General features: G+C 44.7%; 1 protein-coding gene across 1 annotated transcript in view; it reads right to left on the bottom strand.

The window, feature by feature from the left end:
• The window catches only part of LOC122940391, a 1,778,572-nt gene that overhangs the window by 1,509,570 nt on the left and 247,109 nt on the right, over nucleotides 1-21,893 (bottom strand). Inside the window, exon 5 of the mRNA XM_044297042.1 lies at nucleotides 6,453-7,417. Coding sequence (XP_044152977.1) covers nucleotides 6,453-7,417 — 965 coding nt within the window. The remainder of the gene's footprint in view (nucleotides 1-6,452; nucleotides 7,418-21,893) is intronic.

Here is a 21,893-nt window from a genome sequence, read left to right as displayed (position 1 = left end):
TGGCCTGAGGAAGCGCGTTCACTCGTGCGCGAAACGGCCATCGGCGCTTGTATGTGAATATGGCAATCTGCTACCTAGCCGCATGAAAACCTGTCTGTCTTGAATAAAAGAAGCAAAAGAACCATTGGCGAGTGCTGCCTATTTTTTCTTCATTCTACATTCGCAAGAAAGACAACTGAATACTTAGACGAGTACAAAACGCCTTCCAAAACCTGGAGACAAATTGCGTCCCCCTATCAGACACCACCTCAGAGGGGATGCTGTGTCATTTCACAATGTTATCAATAAACACCTGAGCAAGAGTTTTAGCATTGGGCAAACCTGATAAAGGTACAAAGTTAGCCATCTTACTGAAGCGGTCCACCACCACCAAAATCACAGTTTTCCCAGAGGAACTTGATAAATCAGTGAAGTCCATGGAAAAATGCGTCCAAGGACGAGATGGAATGGACAAAGGAAGAAGAGATCGTGATGGCATAGTGTGAGCCACCTTAGCGCGTGCACAGGTCTCACAAGCTGCTACATAGCCCTCAACACATTTACGCAAACCTGGCCACCAGAATCTCCGGGAAATAAAATCCACCGTGGATCTCCTTCCAGGGTGTTCCGCAAGGATAGTATCACAATGTTCCTTGAACACCTTGTGTCGCAGTTCTGAAGGAACAAACAACTTCCCTGGAGGACAGGAATCCGCTTTGATGTTTTTGATCCTAGGACGATAAGTAACTACAAAATTAAACCTGGCAAAAAACAATGACCATCTGGCCTGCCTAGGGTTCAGATGCTTTGCTGATTGCAGGTAAGCTAGATTCTTATGGTCAGTAATTACCGTAATCGGATGAATAGCTCCTTCTAACCAATGATGCCATTCCTCAAAGGCCAATTTGATGGCCAACAACTCTCTATTCCCAACATCATAATTTCTTTCGGGAGCAGAGAGTTTCTTAGAGAAAAAAGCACACGGACACCATTTGCCTATAGAGGGACCCTGCGACAAACCTGCTCCGACTCCCACTTCTGACACGTCAACCTCCACAATGAAGGGTTGAGACACATCGGGTTGCATCAGAATGGGAGCAGAAGCAAAACATTCCTAAATTGCAGAAAAAGCCTGTAATGCCTCTTCCGACCAGATATGACTAGACAAGTCAGCACCCTTTCTAGTCATATCGGTCAAAGGTTTGACAATAGTGCAATAATTCAAGATGAACTTCCTGTAGTGATTAATCCTAAAAACCGCATGAGAGCTTTTTGATTCCCTGGCTGGTCCCATTCTAGTACCGCACGGACCTTTTGGGATCCATGCGAAAACTTGAGGCAGAAAGTAAGTAACCCAGAAACTGCAGTTCCTGAACAGCAAACACTGATTTTTCCAACTTGGCATACAATTTATTTTCCTGAAGTCTTAAATGATCCTGATGAGTCTACATATCGGGTGAGTAAATCAGTATGTTATTGAGGTAAACAACGATAAACCTCCCACCAAATGATGAAAAATGTAATTGATAAAGTGCTGGAAGACTGCCGGGGCATTAATTAAACCAAAGGGCATGACCAGGTGTTTGAAGTGACCCTCGGGGGTATTTAAGGCCGTCTTCCATTCATCCCCTTCCCTGATTTGTATCAGATCATAACCTCCTCTTAAATGCAACTTAGAAAACACATTGGCACCGACAATCTGATCAAATAAATCCGGAATCAAGGAAAGGAGATAAGGGTCACGGACAGTAATGAAATTCAGTTTCCGTAAATCTAGGCACTGTCTAAGGGACCCGTCTTTTTTTTTTACAAAAAAGAAGCCCACTGCCATAGGTTATTTAGATGGGACAGATTCCCCAAATGACATTGCCTCCTGCCTGAGGGGAACCTTGCATCTCTCCCTCAAACTTATATCAATCCTTACGGCTAGAGCCATGGCCACCTCCAAAGAATCAGGATTTTCATGAAACGCAAGGGCGTCTTTTAGTTTCTCAGACAGCCCCTGACAAAACGGACTATGGAGTGCAGGGTCATTCCACTCCGAGTCAGACACTCATCTTCTAAATTCAGCACAATATGACTCAGCCGCATGTTCTCCCTGACACAAGCGACGCACCTTAGATTCAGCCAGAGAGACCTGGTCTGGGTCATCATAAATCAGGCCCAGGGCTCTGAAAAATGTGTCCACCGATCGGAGAAACTGCGAACAGATCGGCAAAGAAAAAGCCCAAGACTGATCATCACCTTTTAGCAGAGAAATGGTAATCCCCACTCTTTGATTTTCGTCTCCAGATGAAATCGTACGCAGATGAAAATATAATTTACAAGACTCCCTGAACTAAACAAAGTTATCACTTCCTTCAGAAAACCTATCCGGGAGAGCGACCTTTGGTTCAAGGCTGACCTGGTTCCCACCAGCGGCACCAGACGCCAGAGATCTCTGACACAGTGCAACTGAATTACAGAGGTCTTCTACCTCCCAAGATAATGTCACTGAAGGTGAGGGAAGCAAACCAAACACAACAAAATTAAACAAAACAGCATGCTAGGCCCCACAGCTAGGGAACAGGGAAAGGTCACCTCCTGACAATCCCTGAGCCTTTCCCTGACTGCTACCAACATGAACAAATCTCGATGGTAGAAGTGTTCATGCACTCGAACCGAAGCCCTGCTGCAACTGACACAAACTCCCATCTAGGGAGCAGGCGAAAAGACATCCGGTTCCTTGCACAAGATGAAGGAACCAGCGTCTACCTAAGGCCTAGTCAGTACAAACAACAGAAGGGAAGGAAGGAGGACTTAACTGAAGACGAACTGGGAGAAGGAGATCCACCAAACACCAGCAGAAAACTCCAGGAGAAACTATACACCACAAGGGCTATAGTGAGAGGCAGGTAAAAATAGCAAATGTAACTAACAAATGAGCAGAGCCTGTGAGGCGGCCTTCCCAAAGTCACAACAAAGCAAAGACATATGTCAGATTCACGTGCAGAAAGTCTGACAGATCTTCTCAGATCACTCACAGGGCAGAGCGTGACAGAAACACCTTTAGCGCAAATAACAACAACTGTGAACAGAGTCTATTTTTCTCGTTTTGTAGTGAAATATGGCAATACGCTTTTTTAGTGCAAATAACACCAAATGTGAACGGAGCGTATTTTTCTCTAGATATATGCCAAAAGACACTGATAGCGCAAATAACACCAAATGGGAACAGCGTCTATTTGTCTCGTGTTGTACTGAACTGACAAACGCTTTAAGCGAAAATAACACCAAATGTGAACAGCGTCTATTTTTCTGCTATTGTACTATAATAGGGCACTAAACACTTTCACCATATATAGCTGCAGTAGTGAACAGAGAATCAGAGTATATATTTATTTTTCCACAGATATAAGCCACTACAGGCTTATCAACATAGCACTTGCACCCCAATAACTAATTGCTGGAATGACAGAGCTGTAATATGAGACTATTTGGATCCCCAAGTAATGTTTCCCTGCACAATGAAGTTTTTTCCTATGACTCTCCCTATCTCTCCCTGCCTGTGAAATTAAACCTTTCAATGTCCTTTCCCTGCACTAGTAAAGCGCTTCTTTTCTTCTTTTTTTTTTTTTAAACAATTCGTTTTTCTTTCACTGACTCTCCCTAGTACACTGTTGAATAGCATAATCTAAAATGGCCACTGAATTTATAGGGACTGTAACATCACCGGGCTGGCTGGCTGGATGCATGGCAGTATGGGTCATCCCGCCTTCCCAGAGTTCCTTGCCCCATGTCCTCACACGTGTAGCTGCCATTTTATGAAAAATTGAGATTCGTTACCATGAAGCGCAAGAAAATTTGTATTCATTCAGAATCAAATTTTTCCTGAAATTCGGAACGAATTCGACTTAGTCAGCTTTGATTCGCTCATCTCTAATCACTACCCCCCTCTCTCTATCCGAGGGATCGTCATTACTCGTAGAAGTATTGTCAGGTGTCAGACATCTGATTATAAACCCAGACAAAACTGTAACTGCGCCCATGGAGCTCATGGAACAGCCTGAATATTAGAGATCCTCCAAATAAAACATATTATCTCCGTATCACCATGCAATAATAGTAATGAAAATAGTCAAAGGAAACAAAGTGATCAAAAATTCAATATATCCAATAAAAATATTTTATATCAAGTCTTCAATTATAAAACTAAACAATCCAGAGCTGGTGGGACATACAATAAGAAATAACCAAGGATTCACCCACTGGTAAATTCATGTGAGATGAGTGAACCACATGACTTCTACAAATACAGGGGTGGTGGGGTCCCCACTTGTTGGGTTTATCTACAGATACATTTTGGTCAGGGTGCACAGATTAAGATGATTTTCCTTTAGGAGGGAGAGTAATGGCTTCCATGTAATGAGGCAATCCTCACCTGGGTCATTTGTTGGAAGAACTTGCACATTACTGATAAAACCCAGTAAAAGATGACGGTTTCTTGACAAGCTCATATTTAATCTTTTTAATTTTACAAATACTTATAAAAGGTAGAACAGACCGGGGTTAGAAAAGGTAGATAGTTATCTTTTTATATCAGGCCATATAGGATTTGTTTTATTTCCTCTCACCAAATATTTTTGTTTAGAGGGGATATACAGTGCCTTGCAAAAGTATTCACCTCCCTTGACTTTTTTCGTATTTTGGTGCATCACAACTTGGAATTAACATGGATTGTTTGAGGATTTGCATCATTTAATTTATACAACTTATACAAGATTTTTTTATATTTTTTATTGTGAAGCAAACAACAAATAGGACAAAATAACAGAAAAAGTCAATGTGCATGACTATTCACCCCCCTAAAGTCAATACTTTGTAGAGCTCCAAGTCGCTTTGGATAAGTCTCTATGAGCTTGCCACATCTTAACACTGGGAATTATTTGCCCATTCCTCCTTGCAAAACTTCTCCATCTCCTTCAAGTTGGATGGTTTGTGCTTGTGAACAGCATTCTTTAAGTCTGACCACATATTTTCTATTGGATGGAGATCTGGGCTGTGACCCAACACATTTACATGTTTCCCCTTAAACCACTCAAGTACTGCTTTAGCAGTGTGTTTGGGGTCCTTGTTTTGCTGGAAGGCGAACCTCCGTCCTAACCTCAGATCACGCACAGAGTGGGACAGGTTTTGCTCAAGAATATCCCTGTATTTAGTACCATCCATCTTTCCCTCCACTCTGACCAGCTTCCCAGTCCCCCCAGCATGATGCTGCCACCACCATGTGTCACTGATGTGATGTGTTGGGTTGGGTTTGCGCCAGACATAGCGTTTTCTTTGATGACCGAAAAGTTCAATTTTAGATTATCAGACCAGAGCACCTTCCTCCATACATTTTGGGAGTCTCTCACATGCCTTTTAACAAACTCACAACGTGCCTTATTGTTTTTTGCTGAAAGTAATGTATTTCTTCTGGCCACTCTGACATAAAGCCCAACTCTATGGAGTGTACGGCTTATTGTCGTCCTATGTACAGATACTCCAGTCTCTGCTCTGGAACTCTGCAGCTCCTCCAGGGTTAACTTAGGTCTCTCTGCTGCTTCTCAGATTAATGCCCTCCTTGCCCAGTCCATGAATTTTGGTGGGTGGCCGTCTCTTTGCAGGTTTGCTGTTGTGCCATGTTCTTTCCATTTGGTTAGGATACATTTGATGGTGCACCTGGGGATCATCAAAGATTTGGATATTTTTTTTATAACCTAACCCTGACTTATACTTCTCAACATCATTGTCTCTTACTTGTTTGGAGATTTCCTTGGTCTTCATGGCAGTGTTTGGTTAGTGATGCCTCTTGCTTAGGTGTTGCAGCCTCTGGGGCCTTTCAATAAAGGTGTGTATATGTAAAGACAGATCATGTGACTCTTAGATTGGACATAGATGGACATTTTTTCACTAATTATGTGACTTCTAAAGGCAATTGGTTGCACCAGAGCTTTTTATGGGCTTCCTAACAAAGGGGTGAATACATACACACAGGCCAATTTTCTGTTTTCTATTTCTAAACAATGGATTTATTTATTTATTTTTCTCATTTCACTTCACCAACTTAGATTATTGTGTTCTGATCCATCACATAAAATTCAGATTAGCAAAATATTGAATGTAAGTCTGTAATGTAACAAAATATGAAAGAAGTCAAGGGGGTGATTACTTTTGCAAGACACTGTATATACAGTATAAAATTTCACTTTTAACTGGATCTGTCCTTTGATGATCGGTATTCATTCAATACAGGAGACAATACGTGTTTGGGAAGCTCTCACAGCGGTCCAAATCATCTCTCCAAGCCCTCAGCTACCTCTGGTAACTCAAAGCAAGGTTCTGTTTTATCTCTCTTTAAAATGGAGTATCTGATGGAATAAAGCCAGTTAGTGACACTGACTACCATAAAAACACATAAGGGTGGTTACTAAAGGGCTAAGCATGGAAATTACTTCTCTCTGTGAGTTTTTTTATGTGAAACAAGAGCCGATTTCTGTCTAAAACATTTCCCACATTCGGAGCATGAAAACGGCCTCTCCCCGGTGTGAACTCTCTGATGTACAACAAGTTCCGATTTCTGCTTAAAACATTCACTGCATTCAGAGCATGAAAATGGCCTCTCCCCGGTGTGAACTCTCTGATGTCTAATAAGAGCTGATGTCTGCTTAAAACATTTCCGACATTCTGAGCAAGAAAATGGCCTCTCCCCGGTGTGAACTCTCTGATGTATAATAAGAGCTGATTTATCCTTAAAACATTCACCGCATTCTGAACATGGATATGGCTTCTCTCCTGTGTGAATTCTCTGATGTACAACAAGATCAGATTTTTTGTTAAAACATTTCTCACATTCTGAACATGAAAATGGCTTCTCCCCGGTGTGAGTTCTCTGATGTATATTAAGAACTGAATTATTGTTAAAAGATTTCCCACATTCTGAGCATGAAAATGGCTTCTCTCCTGTGTGAATTCTCTGATGTCTAATAAGAGCCGATTTCTGCTTAAAACATTTCCCACATTCTGAACATGAAAAAGGCCTCTCCCCGGTGTGAACTCTTTGATGTCTAACAAGAGCTGACTTCTGCTTAAAACATTTCCCACATTCTGAGCATGAAAATGGCTTCTCCCCAGTGTGAATTCTCTGATGTCTAATAAGAGCTGATTTATGCTTAAAACATTCACCACATTCTGAACATGAAAATGGCTTCTCTCCTGTGTGAGTTCTCTGATGTGTAACAAGATCGGATTTATTGTTAAAACATTTTCCACATTCTGAACATGAAAATGGCTTCTCCCCTGTGTGAGTTCTTAGATGTATAATAAGAACTGAATTATTGTTAAAACATTTCCCACATTCTGAGCATAAAAATGGCCTCTCCCCGGTGTGAACTCTCTGATGTCTAATAAGAGCTGATTTCTGCTTAAAACATTTCCCACATTCTGAGCATGAAAATGGCCTCTCCCCGGTGTGAACTTTCTGATGTCTAATAAGAGCCGATTTCTGCTTAAAACATTTCCCACATTCGAAACATGAAAATGTCTTCACTCTTAGGTGAGCCGTTTGATATTTAACACCATATCTGTGACTTTTATTCTGTGTTACAGTCTGTGAAAATCGGATCTGTTTAAAAGGATTAAATAATACATTTTTGCTGTGCTTGGATAAAGATATATCTTGGATATTGGCATGCTCTTCATATATATCTTGTGTGATACCACGATCATCTACTTCAAAATCTGAAGATACCAGATGTTTCTCTAAGTTCATGGTACAGTCATCTGCCAAGAACAAAATACATTTTATTATTGATGAATAATATCCGAAAATATTCTATTGAAATGTTATTACATTTCAGTATAAAAAAATCCACAGAAAGGTATATCACAAAACACAAGAATTAACTGTCTAAAACAGTGGTGGCCAAAAAGATCACGATCTAATAGTAGACCGAGGGGCATAACTAGGCCAGGTTGGCTCCCACCTTGAGCAGCTTCCCTGCAACCTCCACCCAATCAGTCATTTTAAATACATATAAATAAAACATTTATTAGCACTAGACAAGAGGCGTGAATGTCCCCTTAGTGCCCCACACCATAGTTATCTCCCCCTAAGATTCCCTTTCACAGTAGAATTCCGGTTTAGTGTCCTCAGGAGAATGCCCCCTTGATGTCTCCAAACAGTAGTTATGCCCCCTTATTGCCGCCACACAATAGTAATGCCCCCTTAGTGCCCCCACACAATAGTTATGCCCCCTTTGTGTCCCCTTCTACAGTAGTACTGTCCCTTAGTGCGCTTACAGTAGTGAAGCTCCTTATACTGCTTATACTGCTGAGCAGCTTCCGGGAAACCAAAGTCTTTGGGTTCCGGGGGGAGTATGGTTGCAAAGCTAAAAATTAAACTAATTGACGGAAGGGCACCACCAGGAGTGGAGACGCGGCTTAATTTGACTCCACACGGGAAACCTCATCCCGGCTCAGACACGGAAAAGATTGACAGATTCATAGCTCTTTCCCGATTCTGTCGGTGGTGGTGCATGGCTGTTGTGAGTGGGTGGAGCGATTTATCTGGTTCATTCCGATAACGAACGAGACTCCTCTGTGAAAACTAGTTACGTGACCCCCCGGCGGTGAGGATAGTGAGACTGGACTTGTAGGTGAGAGTCTGCTGCCACTTTGTTGACTCTAGATAACTTCTGGGCGATCGCACGTCCCTGTGACGGCGACAATCCATTTGGATGTCTGCCCTATCAACTTTGGAGCAATTTTTCAACAAGGACTTTCTGATATAGCACAGTTTGCCTGTCCTCTCCACCAGAGGAATGAGACTTGACATCTCTTTGTAACGGGGGTCGAGAAGGTTAAACAACCAGTAATCCATGTTGTCTAAAATGCGTATAACACGCAGGTCGCGGGAAAGGCAGCCTAACCTAACATGAAGTCAGCCATGTGTGCCAGAGTACCAATAGGCAAGACTTCGCTGTTGTCATCAGGAGGTGAGCTGACCCTGTAAAAGATTGTAGGTGAGGGCCTAGAGGTGAGCTGACCCTGTAAAACATTATATGTGAGAACCTGTAGGTGAGCTGACCATCGAAAACATTATGGGCGAGGGCATGCTGCCGTTTTGTTGACTCTAGATAACTTCTGGGCAATTGCACATCCCCATGACGGCGACGATCCATTCAGATGTCTAACCTATCGACTTTCGATGTTCTTTTCTGCTCCTACCATGGTGACCATGGGTAACGAGGAATCAGGGTTCGATGCCTGAGAGTGAGCCTGAGAAACGGCTACCACATCCAAGGAAGGTCAACATAGGAGAAGAGGAGGCAGAAGTGTGACCCGCAGACACAGATTGTGGACCCAGGCATTCGGCCCACTTAATACTGTGCTTGGATGCCATGTGGTGGATCATGCTAGTGGTGGTGAGGTTGCTAGTGTTCAAGCCCCGGCTCATTTTGGTATGGCACAGTTTGCAAACTACTATTGTTTCTTTCCTTTCTTTTCTTACACTTTCCTCAAAAAAAGCGCCAGACCGCGGAACACCTACCCCTTGGCAAGGAAGATTTACGCAAAGGGGTGCTCTGTAGAACTGTTGCAGGCCTGTTTGTTGTGGCCCACCTTCTCCCTTTGGCCACCCCACTGCCTCTTCCAGCCTGTTGCAGATCCCTCCCCCTCTGTACTGCTGTCCTCGCTCGGCTTTCCACCTTCCCAGGTTGGGTCAGTGACTTCATCGCCCACCACCTCCTCTTCCACTTCCTCACTCTGCTCATCCTCCTGACCTTTTGACCTGAGCACAATCTCAGTGATTGACAACTGTGTCTCATCATCATCCACCTCATTAAACAGTAATTGCTGTTCCCCACTGTCATCTTTTTGTGACTGTGGATGCTCAAGAGGCTAGGAATCAGGGCACAATATCTGGACCTCTTCAAGCGTGCTTGGCGAGAGGGCCAAATCAAGTAATGGTGATGAAAAGAGCTCATTGGAATATCCGAGTGTGGGATCACTTGTTTGCCCAGACTCTCCATGGTGGGAGCAAGGAGGATCAGGGGTGAGGATTGTGTTGTTGACCAGACTCTTGGCTACTGAGACTGGATTTGGTGGAAGACAGGGTGGTGCTTAACCTTTTGGAAGCATTATCTGCTTCAATCCAACCGACCACCTGGTTGCACTGGTCTGACTTGGAGAGTGGTGTCCTGCGCCGCCCTGCAAACTGAGACATGAAGCTAGGTATCGTGGTTGATTTTTGTTCTTGTGCTCTGGCAGCAGGCACAGTTTCACCGCAACCAGGGCTACGACCTCTGCGTGCACTATTAGCATCACGGCCACTTCCCCGTCCCTTACTGCTCTCCTTCTTCATATTAAATGTTATATATGCTTGAAAGTATGTAACACGTACAGTAGCACAGGATTTGTAAGTGTATGTGCAAAAAATTAAATAAAAAAAGGTATTTGGGATGGAAATGTTACAGAAGAACAAGCGCTGATAATTTGGCTGCTGTAACCGACAGCTAATAAACAATTACAGGGGATGTCACAGGTATTTGGGATGTGGAAACCTCATCAGATGTGATGCAGATAATTTAACTGTCCGCAGCGGACACAGTCTATAGAAAAAGTACATTGTATGTCACTGATATTTTTTAGATGCGCACTGTTTACACAGCAGATGTGACACAAATAATTTCACTGTCCACAGCGGCCTATTGGACGCTATTTAGCGCAGAATGCTGCTGTCACATACAATAGTCCTTCAAAGGACTTTTGCGTCTCTGAAATGTTTTTCTAATAAAATGTGTCCAATAACACTCCCTACACTGTCTGTCCCTTCCTATGCTCAGCTCTCCCTGACTAAGACTTTGTCGAACATGTGTCATCTGGTGCTTTATAACACTCGATGACGCGTTCCGGCCAGCCAATAACTGTAATGCCAGTAGCCAACATGGCTACGGCATTACAGTGCGTGTCAGTACCTCCCTGCACATTTATTGGCTGCTTAGCAGCCGTGAAACGTGTGGACAGGAGACTCGAGCATTGCGCACGAGTACCGCCATGTGCCGAGCATAGAGATGCTTGCTCAACACTACTCAAAATCTGTCAGATAATCAGTTGATGTAAATGCACCTTTAGATATAAACAGCAGATCTTGATGATTTTTTTTCTTCCTATTTCATTGTCACGTTTCAAGAGCAAAAACATTTTTCTTTTTCCATTTATATAGCTTTATGATGGCTTGTTTTGTGCGGGACAAGTTGTAGTTTTAATTTTGGGGTACACATAACTTTCTGATTAACTTTTATTAAATCTTTCTGGGAGGGAGATGGGAAAAACACAGCAATACTGCCACTGCGTTTTTACGTTATAAATTTCACGGCGTTAATTTTTCGGTATAAATAACACATCTTTATTCTCTGGGTCAGTACGATTACAGCGATACCAAACATATACATACTTTTTGTTATGTTTTACAACTTTTTTATTTTTTAAAGAAAAAATGTTTTTGCATTGCCGATCCCGAAGACCCATAACTTTTTTCTTTTCGTTTCTATGGAACTGTCTGAGGGCTTGATTTTTGCGGGACAACTTGTATTTTTCACTGGTATCATTTTAGAGTAAATGGCGCTTTTTGATCGCTTGTTATTAAGTTTTTTCGGTGGCAACTAAGAATAAATTACCAATTCTAATTCTGTCTTTTTTTTTTACGGCGTTCACCGTAGGGTATAATCTATGTGATTTGTATGTAGTCCGGGTCGTTATGGCAATACCAAACATATGGGGGAGATTTTTTTGCAATTTTTTTCATTGAAAAGCGTATTTTCAATGGAAAAAAGTGAAATTTTTCTATGGGATTTTTTAAATTGAATAAATGAGGTTTTTTTTACCACTTAATAGTCCCACAAGGGGACTATAACAGACAGCTTTTCGATTGATTTTAAAATGCAATGCATTATCCCTATAGTTCATTGCATTTTAATGTCAGTGCTATTCTGACATTGTCCAGCCTGCTGGAAATTACTGAAGGCTGGTGTGGGGCCTACACGAGACTCCAGCCAGCCTTCACACACATCAGCATCCCGTGATCGCATTTAGGGGGGGGGGGGGCGATGGTAGACAGAGGGAGTCAGCTCCCTCTGTCAGCACTTTACATGCTACAGGCGCAATTGCCCGTGACATGTAAAATGTTAAACAGTCCGGATCGCCACTCCTGTCACTCCGGGCTGTGAGAGCCGGGCCCCCGCTCCCCGCATCCCCTGTGCAGAGCTTACACTGGGCCGCCTTAGGCCCCATAGTGACCACTGTAAAAAGGTGTACGGGTGGTCACTGAGGGGTTAATAACCCATTAATAGCATGCCAAGGCGTGTAGGTGAATTTATTTATGTACGTGTAAGAAATACAGATTAATACAGATTTTTTAGGAAAATAATGTAAGCCATATATTGTATTGGTATCCTGTTTTCAGCAACTTCCTGGTAATTAGTGCCTATACTTGTCCTCTCGAAGCCAGTGTGAGCGAGTACCGTCTATCCGGACAACGGTTCATTAGCATATCAAAAGTACTGTAGTTGTCAATTATCTAAAGAATGGCTGACAATTGTCCAGTAGGTGGTACATGGCTAGTGGGGCAGGAAATGCTGGAATATCCCAACATTCCAGCTGCTTCTATCAGTCTTCAAGAGTTCACAGAAAATTGCTAGAAAACCATAAGGAAGTACCAAAAAGATGTGTTTAAGCCATATTCTAGACTGCTAGGACTGGAAGAAGCAAAGAGGGAGAAATGAGGAGAAGAGAAAAAACTACAGAAGAGGAAACCTGGAGGGGCCAGAGCAAAGACAGGGACTGGAGAGACATGAGAAGACCTCTGTATAGTAACTACACTGCACCGTAGAGGGATAGGAATTTGTGGTTTAGGGTACTTTCACACTTGCATTTTTCTTTTCCGGCATAGAGTTCCGTCATAGGGGCTCTATACCGGAAAAGAACTGATCAGTTTTATCCCCATGCATTGTGAATGGAGAGCAATCCGTTTAGGATGCATCAGGATGTCTTCAGTTCAGTCTTTTTGACTGATCGGGCAAAAGATAAAACTGCGGCATGCTACGGTTTTATCTCCGGCCAAAAAAATTGGATCTTTGTACTTACCGTAAAATCAGTTTCTTGTTCCATGCATTGGGGGACACAGTACCATAGGTATATGCCCAGATTCCACTAGGAGGCACTAGACATCAAAAATGTTGGCTCCGGCCAGGTGGGCTATACCCTCTCTACAGCAATAGGTTATTTAGTTTGTACCAAAAGCAGTAGGAGAGAGAAACAAAGGCAAAGAACCAACATATCCTGGACCAGGAAATGAAAAGAGAACAGTAGCCCGGTGATAGGAAGAGAAGTAAAAACAGTGGGATCTGTGTAGGATCTGTGTCCCCCAATGCATTGAACGAGAAACGGATTTTATGGTAAGTGCAAAATTCCAATTTTCTCGTTAATGGCATTGGGGGACACAGTACCATAGGATGTCCCAAAGCAGTCCTTGAGGGTGGGATAGAAATCTCATGCAAAAAGAAGGGTGCACAGGTGCAGAAAAACAACGTGACCCAACAGGACCAGGAGAAACCCTAGCCAACTCCACCCAAGGTGGGAAAAATAAAGCACTAGAGGATAAGGAGCAGGGCTAGACGTCCTGCGCGAGAACCAACAGTTGACCGAGAGTGCACTAGAGAGCCTGAGGAAGGATCTAGAAGAACCAGGGCTCCCCCTGAGTAAACAAGAGAGAAGCACAGCAACGTCTGTTAGTAATGACCTAGCGCTCTGCATATGGAAGGATGTAAGTTGAAGCATTGGAGGCTAAACGCTAAGAGAAATCATAACCTGACCGCGATACATGGCGGCCGCTTGAGAGAAGCGCTCCCGCCAACAAGCTGCCTAAAGCTGCTAAAGCACTCTCACTCCGTGCCATGGTCAAGATCCAGCCGAAACCTGCTGCTGGTGACACCTCCGGGGACCATCCGACTCACTTTGCTGGCTCCAGAATGGAGAAGTTCGTTCATAAACGTGAGGCGCTGCCTCCGGCCAGGTCAGATAAGATGGCGCCTAGCGGGAAACCCGCTTCTCGCAAGCCTGATGCCGGCTTCAGCGAGTGCACCTCGCTTTCAGAGGAGGACATTCAACTCTCCCAGAGGGAGAGAGATCCTATCCCGCTGTCAAGGGACTATCTAGATATGGCCCTGCAAAAAGCGTTGGCCCCGATAGCGGAGGACTTGTCCTCTATCAAGATAGATATCCGCCATATTGGTAATAGGGTTGAGGCCCTTGAACAGTCACAAGACATGCTTCGCTCCTATGCGGTATCCTCAGCTCAAAGCTTAGACTCACACAGGGCGGCTATCAACGCTGCATTGCTGTCTATAGAAGATCAGGAAAACCGCAGCCGCCGCAAGAACATCAGAATTCGGGGCCTGCCTGAGGCGGCGGACAAGGAGAATTTGTTTGCCGCCATGCAATCTTTATTCACCTACCTGTTAGGCGCGGAGCGTGCAAAGTCCGTGGTGATTGAGAGGGTTCATAGAGCCCTTTGCCCTAAGCCGACGACCTCGGAAAATCTGCGGGATGTCATATGTGGCCTTCTGAGTTTCCGCGACACGGAAGCCATTTTGCATAAAGCCAGAAGCCTGGAAGTGGTGAAGATTGAGGACTCAATAGTCTACCTTTATCAGGATGTGGCCGCTTCCACCCTACAGAAAAGGCGCTTACTGAGGCCTCTCACAGATGCCCTACGCTCTGCTAAAATCGCCTACCGCTGGCTTTTTCCTTTCGGGATCCTTATCTCTGCTGGCAACAAGCGTCTCTCGATTCGAGACCCTAAGGATTTAACGGAGCTATGGGACGCCTTGCAGATTCCCCCTATGAATATCCCATCGTGGCTACCTGTTCCTCCGGTTGACGATCCTCCTCCTCTCCCATCTCCTTGGTCCACTGTGGGAAACTCTAGACCCAAGAAACCAAGATCATCCCGGATGGACTCAAACGATTGATCCACATTTGGGGTTGTTGGGTTTTGTATCTTTACTGGCTGGGTGTTTATTCCCATTTACTTAGATGGGATAGAAGTGGTTTTCTTCCCAGAGGTTTGACCTGATTATCACTTTACATTGAATTTATTGCTTTCTTTCATTTGCTTCTTCTCCTCTCCTCCTCCCTCCCCTTCTCCCCCCCCCCCCCTTCTAACCTCACCCTGGCACGGGGTTAGATAAACAGGGAATTTCTCTATTTCTCTTTTCTTTTTCGTTCTTTTTCTCCTCCTTTTTTCCTTCTGCTTCCTCTCTATGTATCTTTAATTCCCTTCTGCTTATGTCAATGGCGGCTTGGGCAGATCAGGATGTTAGGATGTTTACTCCTTTCTCCCTCCCATTCCCGGCTCGTCATGGAGTACTGCCTTGTAGGCTTACAACATGCATTTTATTCTGTATGCATTGCATTTGCTATTCCCTACTAGGGATATGTTATTTTTTGATTTTGATTTACCTTTGTTCTTTGTTGTTGTTTCTTTATTCGAGGAAATATGGCTCTTATCCAGGGGCTCTCCTTAATGTTTCTTACCATGGCGGCTCTGTTGCTTAATGTGGCCTCATTTAACGTTAATGGGTGCAACAATCCCGTTAAACGCAGTCGCTTGTTTCAAATATTAAGGAGAGAGAAGGCAGACATAGTATTGCTCCAGGAGACTCATTTTCGGATGGGCCATGCCCCCAACCTGTCTCGCTCAGGGTATACCAAATGGTTCCACTCGTGCCACACCAGTTCATCCAGAGGGGTTAGCATTGGAATCCACAAAAATGTGCCTTTCTCCGAACCTTCTACGGTAGCTGACCTGGAGGGTCGATTTCTTTTTCTCTCTGGTAAAATAGGCACTGTAGCGGTCACCATTTGCAATTTATATGCCCCTAATAAACGTACGGTATCTTGGCTTAAGAAAATACTAAGTGATATTGCTGTAGTTCAATCTGGCTTTTTGTTGGTTGGTGGTGATCTTAACCTAACTCTTAACCCTATTTTAGATGCCTCATCGGGGAAATCTGCTATTTCTTTTGGCGCACTGGGGAGACTGCAGGGCTATCTGCGAAAACTCAACCTGTGTGATGTCTGGAGGTCCTTGCATGCCGATTCTAGGGATTTCTCATTCTACTCCAGTCCTCACAGATCTTACCAGAGGTTAGACTATCTCTTTTTACAGGATAGGTATCTGCAGCAGGTGCAAAGGGTTGATATCCATAACATCACGGTCTCGGACCATGCCCCGCTTTTCTTAACCGTGTCTCTAGCTGGGGTCAACTCTAGGGAATGGTCTTGGCGATTTAACCCCACCCTCTTGAGCAGTCCCTCTCAAACTAGTGCTTTCTCAAAACTTATATCTAAATATTTTGACACCAATTCCTCATCTGAGGCTTCTCCGGCTTCAATCTGGGAGGCGCACAAGACTGTAATCCGGGGGGAACTTATCTCACTGGGCTCATTTGTTAAAAAGAAGCAAGCGGCTGACATTAACGCCCTTCTGTCCAAAATAGCGACCTTGGAATGCACTCATAAGAAATCCCTGGCCCTTAGAGATCATGACCAACTGGTGTCTCTTAGGAACGATCTGAAATCACTCCTTAATGCAAAAGCCGCTAACGCCTTCGTTAGACTGAGACACAAGCAATATGCTCATGGCGATAAAGGCAACAAAATAATGTCCGCCATGATCAAGAAAAGATCTGAGCAAGCCCACATTAAGTTTATGCACTCGACAGGCGGTACTGAGGTGTCTGCCACTGAGGATATCGCTAGAGTTTTCACCACATACTACCACTCCCTTTACAATATTAGGCAAGGTGAATCTCCAGCAGATTTGGCTGTTCGTATGGGTCAGATTTCGGACTTTTTGTCTTCCCTCAAGCTACCGGCCCTGACTGATGATGATAGGGCTTTACTCACTTCGCCTATTACTCTAGAGGAGGTGAAAAAGGTCCTATCCTCTATTCCCCCGGGTAAGAGCCCTGGCCCAGATGGGTTCCCGATTACATATTTCAAAAAGTTTTTCCCAGTCCTAGGCCCACAACTGGTCCTATATTTTAATGCCCTTCTCTCTGGTTCCCCTATGGCTACTCAGTCCTTGGAGGCTCATATTGTGGTGCTCCCTAAAGAGGGGAAGGACCCTTCCCTTCCTTCCAGCTATCGCCCCATCTCGCTGCTTAATGCAGACACTAAATTATGGGCTAAGATTCTGGCTCATAGAATTAACCCTCTCCTTCACAGATTAATTCACCCAGACCAGGCGGGTTTTGTGGGTGGACGGGAGTGCAGGGACGGCACCGTAAGGGTATTGCATGCCATCGAATACGCCCTTGCTAACAACACACAACTCGCCCTTCTCAGCACTGATGCTGAGAAGGCGTTTGATCGAGTGGATTGGAAGTTTATGGAATCTTCCTTGCTTAAATTTGGCTTTCCTGCCTCCTTTGTCCGTGCGGTGCTGTCCCTCTACTCCTCGCCTCGGGCGCGGGTCAGGATTAATGGAACCCTATCTTCCTCTTTCTCCATTTCTAATGGTACTAGACAGGGGTGCCCCCTCTCCCCATCTTTATTTATTTTGTGTTTGGAGACGTTGCTTCAGGCGATTAGGCAAAAGGGTGATATTGTGGGATTAAAAGTGGGGACGGTGACCCATAAAGTTGCGGCATTCGCCGATGACATGCTACTTCTTCTGCCTGACCCGACTGAAGCGTTCCCTATAGTACTTAGCCTATTTGAGTCATTTGGACAAATCTCCAACTTCAAAATAAATCTTTCAAAATGCACGGCCCTGGGTATTGGTGTCCCCGACTCCACTATTTCGTTTCTGGCCCGTGTTTTTCCTTTCCAGTGGGCAACCTCACACATCTCTTATTTAGGAGTGAACATATCTGCCTGTATTGACCAGGCCTATTCTTTGAACTACTCCCCCTTACTCAATAACATCAAGGTCCAATTGAAGAATTTAGACATCCCCTTTGTTTCTTGGATGGGGCGTAAGAATATTGTTAAGACGTATATCTTACCCAAAGTATTATTCCTGCTCCAAACTCTGCCCATTTACCTCCCGGATTCCTTTTTTGTGTCCCTCCGTAGGATTATTTCCGGATTTGTTTGGAGGCAGGCTCGCCCGAGACTATCACATGCCCAGCTGATTCTCCCTAAGCATAAAGGAGGTCTCGGCCTACCTGATGTAAAACTTTACTACCAAGCAATCCAAATACGCTCATTAATAGAATTGATAAACCCCAACGTATCGAAGCTGGCTTGCCAGATAGCCCGTCTTTCTCTCAAGCCACCCGAGTTGGCTAGGTTATGGTCAGGGGGTTCGGGTGGGGCATTGGACTTGGAGTTGCCCACGTTATTTAAGGGTCAATTCTTCTCTCGGCGCGTGCTTGCCTCCAAATTTAATTTCGCTACTGGCCCCTCCCCTATCATGCCTTTGCGCCTGCTGCCGTACTGTCTTGACCCGAGGTACTGTGATGATTTGGGTATATGGGATATCTTTGGAAGTACTCCCTTGGGGGATATACTCACAGGGAATCGGATCCCCGCCTTGCCCGACTTGCAGACTTCTACGCAGTTCTTGAGATGGACCTTCTTGCATTACGCTCACTTCTCTTCTGTATGTAAGAATTATTTGGGTTCTGCCAATAAACACTTTACCCCCTCGTGGTACGATATACTCGTGGTCTCCCCCAGTCCGACGAAGAAATTAGTCTCCTTGCTCTACACCAAGTTATTACTGGAGGGCATTCAATCTAGATCCCCCCTTATTGAGCATTGGGAGAAAGAACTGGGGATTTCTCTATCGGATGAGGAGGTGTCCTTGGCCTTGAGGAATTCTCATGGATTCTCTAGGTGTATTCGAATCCAGGAGAATTCCTTCAAATTGTTAACTAAATGGTATCGCTCTCCTGACGTGATGCATAGAATAGATAGGAGTATTCCCCAGATCTGTTGGAGATGTCACAAGGCGACTGGCACTCTATCCCACATTTGGTGGTCGTTTGAAGGCATTTCTCCTTTCTGGTCTGAGCTTGGTGGGCTTCTCCAGCAGATCATTCCTTCGGTTGGCAGCCTATCTCCTTCTCTGGTTCTCCTCAATGTTCCTTCAACAGGCTCTCCCCTTCATAAGCGCTCTTTATTAGCCCATTTACTGGCTGCGGCCAAATTATTAGTCCCCTTGCATTGGTTATCCGACAGAGCCCCTTCCACTGCTGACTGGATACTTAAAGCTAACGAGATCTGTAGGTTCGAGGAATTATCCAGTTGGGAGACTCTCTCACATGATAAATTTTTGGAGACGTGGGGACCCTGGATGGACTGGTGTGGGTCGAGACCCGGCTGAGGCCTCATTGGAGTTATCGCCTTCTATCGCCTTATGTAAGCGGCTTCCTGTTACTATGCTTATGTCCTATTTAAGAGCTAACATATCTTACCGGTATCTGCGCCTCCTGGTTAGTCGACACAGATCTTGCTTTTTCCTTGGATTGTACTTAGTGCTTGCTGGCTTCCTGAGCCTTAACTAGTTGGAGTTGGTGGCCTCCCCTGGTACTCGGCTTTTCAGTAGGCTTGTTATTCTGTACACTGATTAACTGACTCATTCCCATGTATGCGTTGTAATCTGTATGCTTCCTCGACTTTTGGGCTTGTTGCCCTTATGTTATTGTTACAAATCATTATGATGGCAATAATAGTAAAATAAAGATTTGATTTAAAAAAATAAAGAGAAATCATAACAAGACTCACAAGGGAAGAAAGCGAGTCTCCTTTCACAGCAAGGAAGGGGGGGAAAGAAACACCTATGAGAAGGAGGGAACCCCCTCCTGCCAGAGAAAAAAAACTGTCAACCCTCGCGAGAGGGGGGTCCTAGGTAATGGTCAGGAGAGGGGAATGTAAAGACCTGCTTCCCCTATAGAGAAAGCGAGGAACAAGCTACTGAAAGACAGAATATCGCTGTGAAATATAAGACCAGAGATATCCCTGGTCACCTAAAGTCTCTGGGAAAAAAGGAACCATTCGCAGGACTTGGAAAGAAAAGCCGAGACCACTGGACTGTGAGACATTGGAGTAGAAGAGGACTCCAAACAGCCTAAGGAGAAAAAGATCTCCAAAAGAGGAAAGACTCCATCCCAAAAGTGACCAATACAATGTAAACTGCAAACTATAGCACTAAACAACTGGGAATGGAATAAGATGTTAGAGTCTCAAGAGGGCAACAAGCCTATAAGGACCCAGGAGGGAAAACGACCAAACCGGGCTCAAAGAAGCAGCTGTCATACCGAACCTGTGCGGTCAGAATGTCATGGGAAGCTTCCCCAGAAGGGAGCGGCCAGCTAGATGGTCTAAGAATGAGTGGAATCAGGGACTCCGAGCAGGATTACCCAGTCAGGAGCCCAAGAAGGGTCCACAGAACCGGACCACCTAAGGACAACAATAGCCAGAAAATCAAGTAAACATCGGCCAAGGGTAACCAACCATTCCAAGTGTAGTGAATAGCAAACACTGTTCCAAAAGGGGCAAGTACAGCCGCCTGGATTTGGTAAAAGAATCCCCAAACATCCATATGTCAGAAGGATGCAGAAGTTGGCAGCGGAAGCAGGGAGAGACTACAATGACCTGTAGAAAACCAGCTACCAGCAGAGAACAATGAAACCCCCAGGGAAGGAACTGACAGGTGCAGACAATGGCCAGGCCCAAGGGTACGGCCCTTTTGTCATGTAGCACAACTAATCAGAAAACTTAAGGGAGTACCAAGAACACCCAGACCAAGGCAGAACTACGGGACCATGTCCGGTATCAGAGCAAGCAGCGGAAAAGTCCACCCACAGGTAGCTGTGTGGCACTCACTAGTCCTGTCACAGTCATTTCGGAGAGGACATGCAGCGAATTTGTTCTTGACTACTTAGAGAGATTCTGTATGGTGGAGGACATCCAGCAATGACCCGAAACAGCAGTAGCGGCTGGTCCTCACAACGCTGCGTACTCCTGCAGGATAGAACATCCAGTGGCGATCCCTGTACTCTGCCAGGACTGTGCCATGTAACTGTGTGAAAAGAAAGCAGAGAAGCAGTAATAACAATGCGAGTACTCCATCGTGAAATGTGCAGCATGCAGTAGTACTTTCCAGGGTTGAATAAAGTACAAGCTAACAACCTGCCCACAGAGGGAGAGCACTTGTCTGGTGTATAACAGGACTGGGAAGTCTTGTTAAACAGTGCATCAGGCAATGAAGTAAAAATCATTCCTAGTACAGAGGCAAAGAGAAGACTAGAGGGCCTGGTTTAGGAGGAACTGCACCTAGTGTCAGATCTGAACAGGCCAGCAATATAATGAAACCAACTCTACGCCGCCCAGGAAGGGGGACACATATGGATACCAGGTATGCCATGTATGCTAGGAGCAGAAAAGAGTGATGACTACAGCATCAGGAGATGGAAACACCACTCCACTTGAATGGGGGGCCACATGATTGCCTATCACAGAACAGAGCCAGGGAAGAGAGGGTAAGCCCAGTAATGCAGGTGCCGTATGGGCCGCAGATTGTACCAACAGGGCATAGCTCTTGAAGATACTGCAAATACTCTTACTATAATAGGAGTAATATGGCTGCATAGAGCTCATTATAATGAGTGTTGAACACAGCTACGGCATTGTAAATGCTACAAAATATGGAGGCTGTACAGGTACTCTACCAATACGGGAGAATACGGCTGTGTAGTGCAGACTTAAAACCAGACAGGTGTAAAGGGTACGATGCCTGCATGGTGCGCACTAGCACCAGAGAGTGCAATGGCTACCGCATTAGAAGATGGCCACTATACCTCGCCTGGTAAGGGAGAAATAGG

Source organism: Bufo gargarizans, chromosome 6, assembly GCF_014858855.1.
Source record: "Bufo gargarizans isolate SCDJY-AF-19 chromosome 6, ASM1485885v1, whole genome shotgun sequence".
Lineage (NCBI taxonomy): Eukaryota > Metazoa > Chordata > Amphibia > Anura > Bufonidae > Bufo > Bufo gargarizans.
This window is presented reverse-complemented; position numbering and strand designations above follow the sequence as displayed.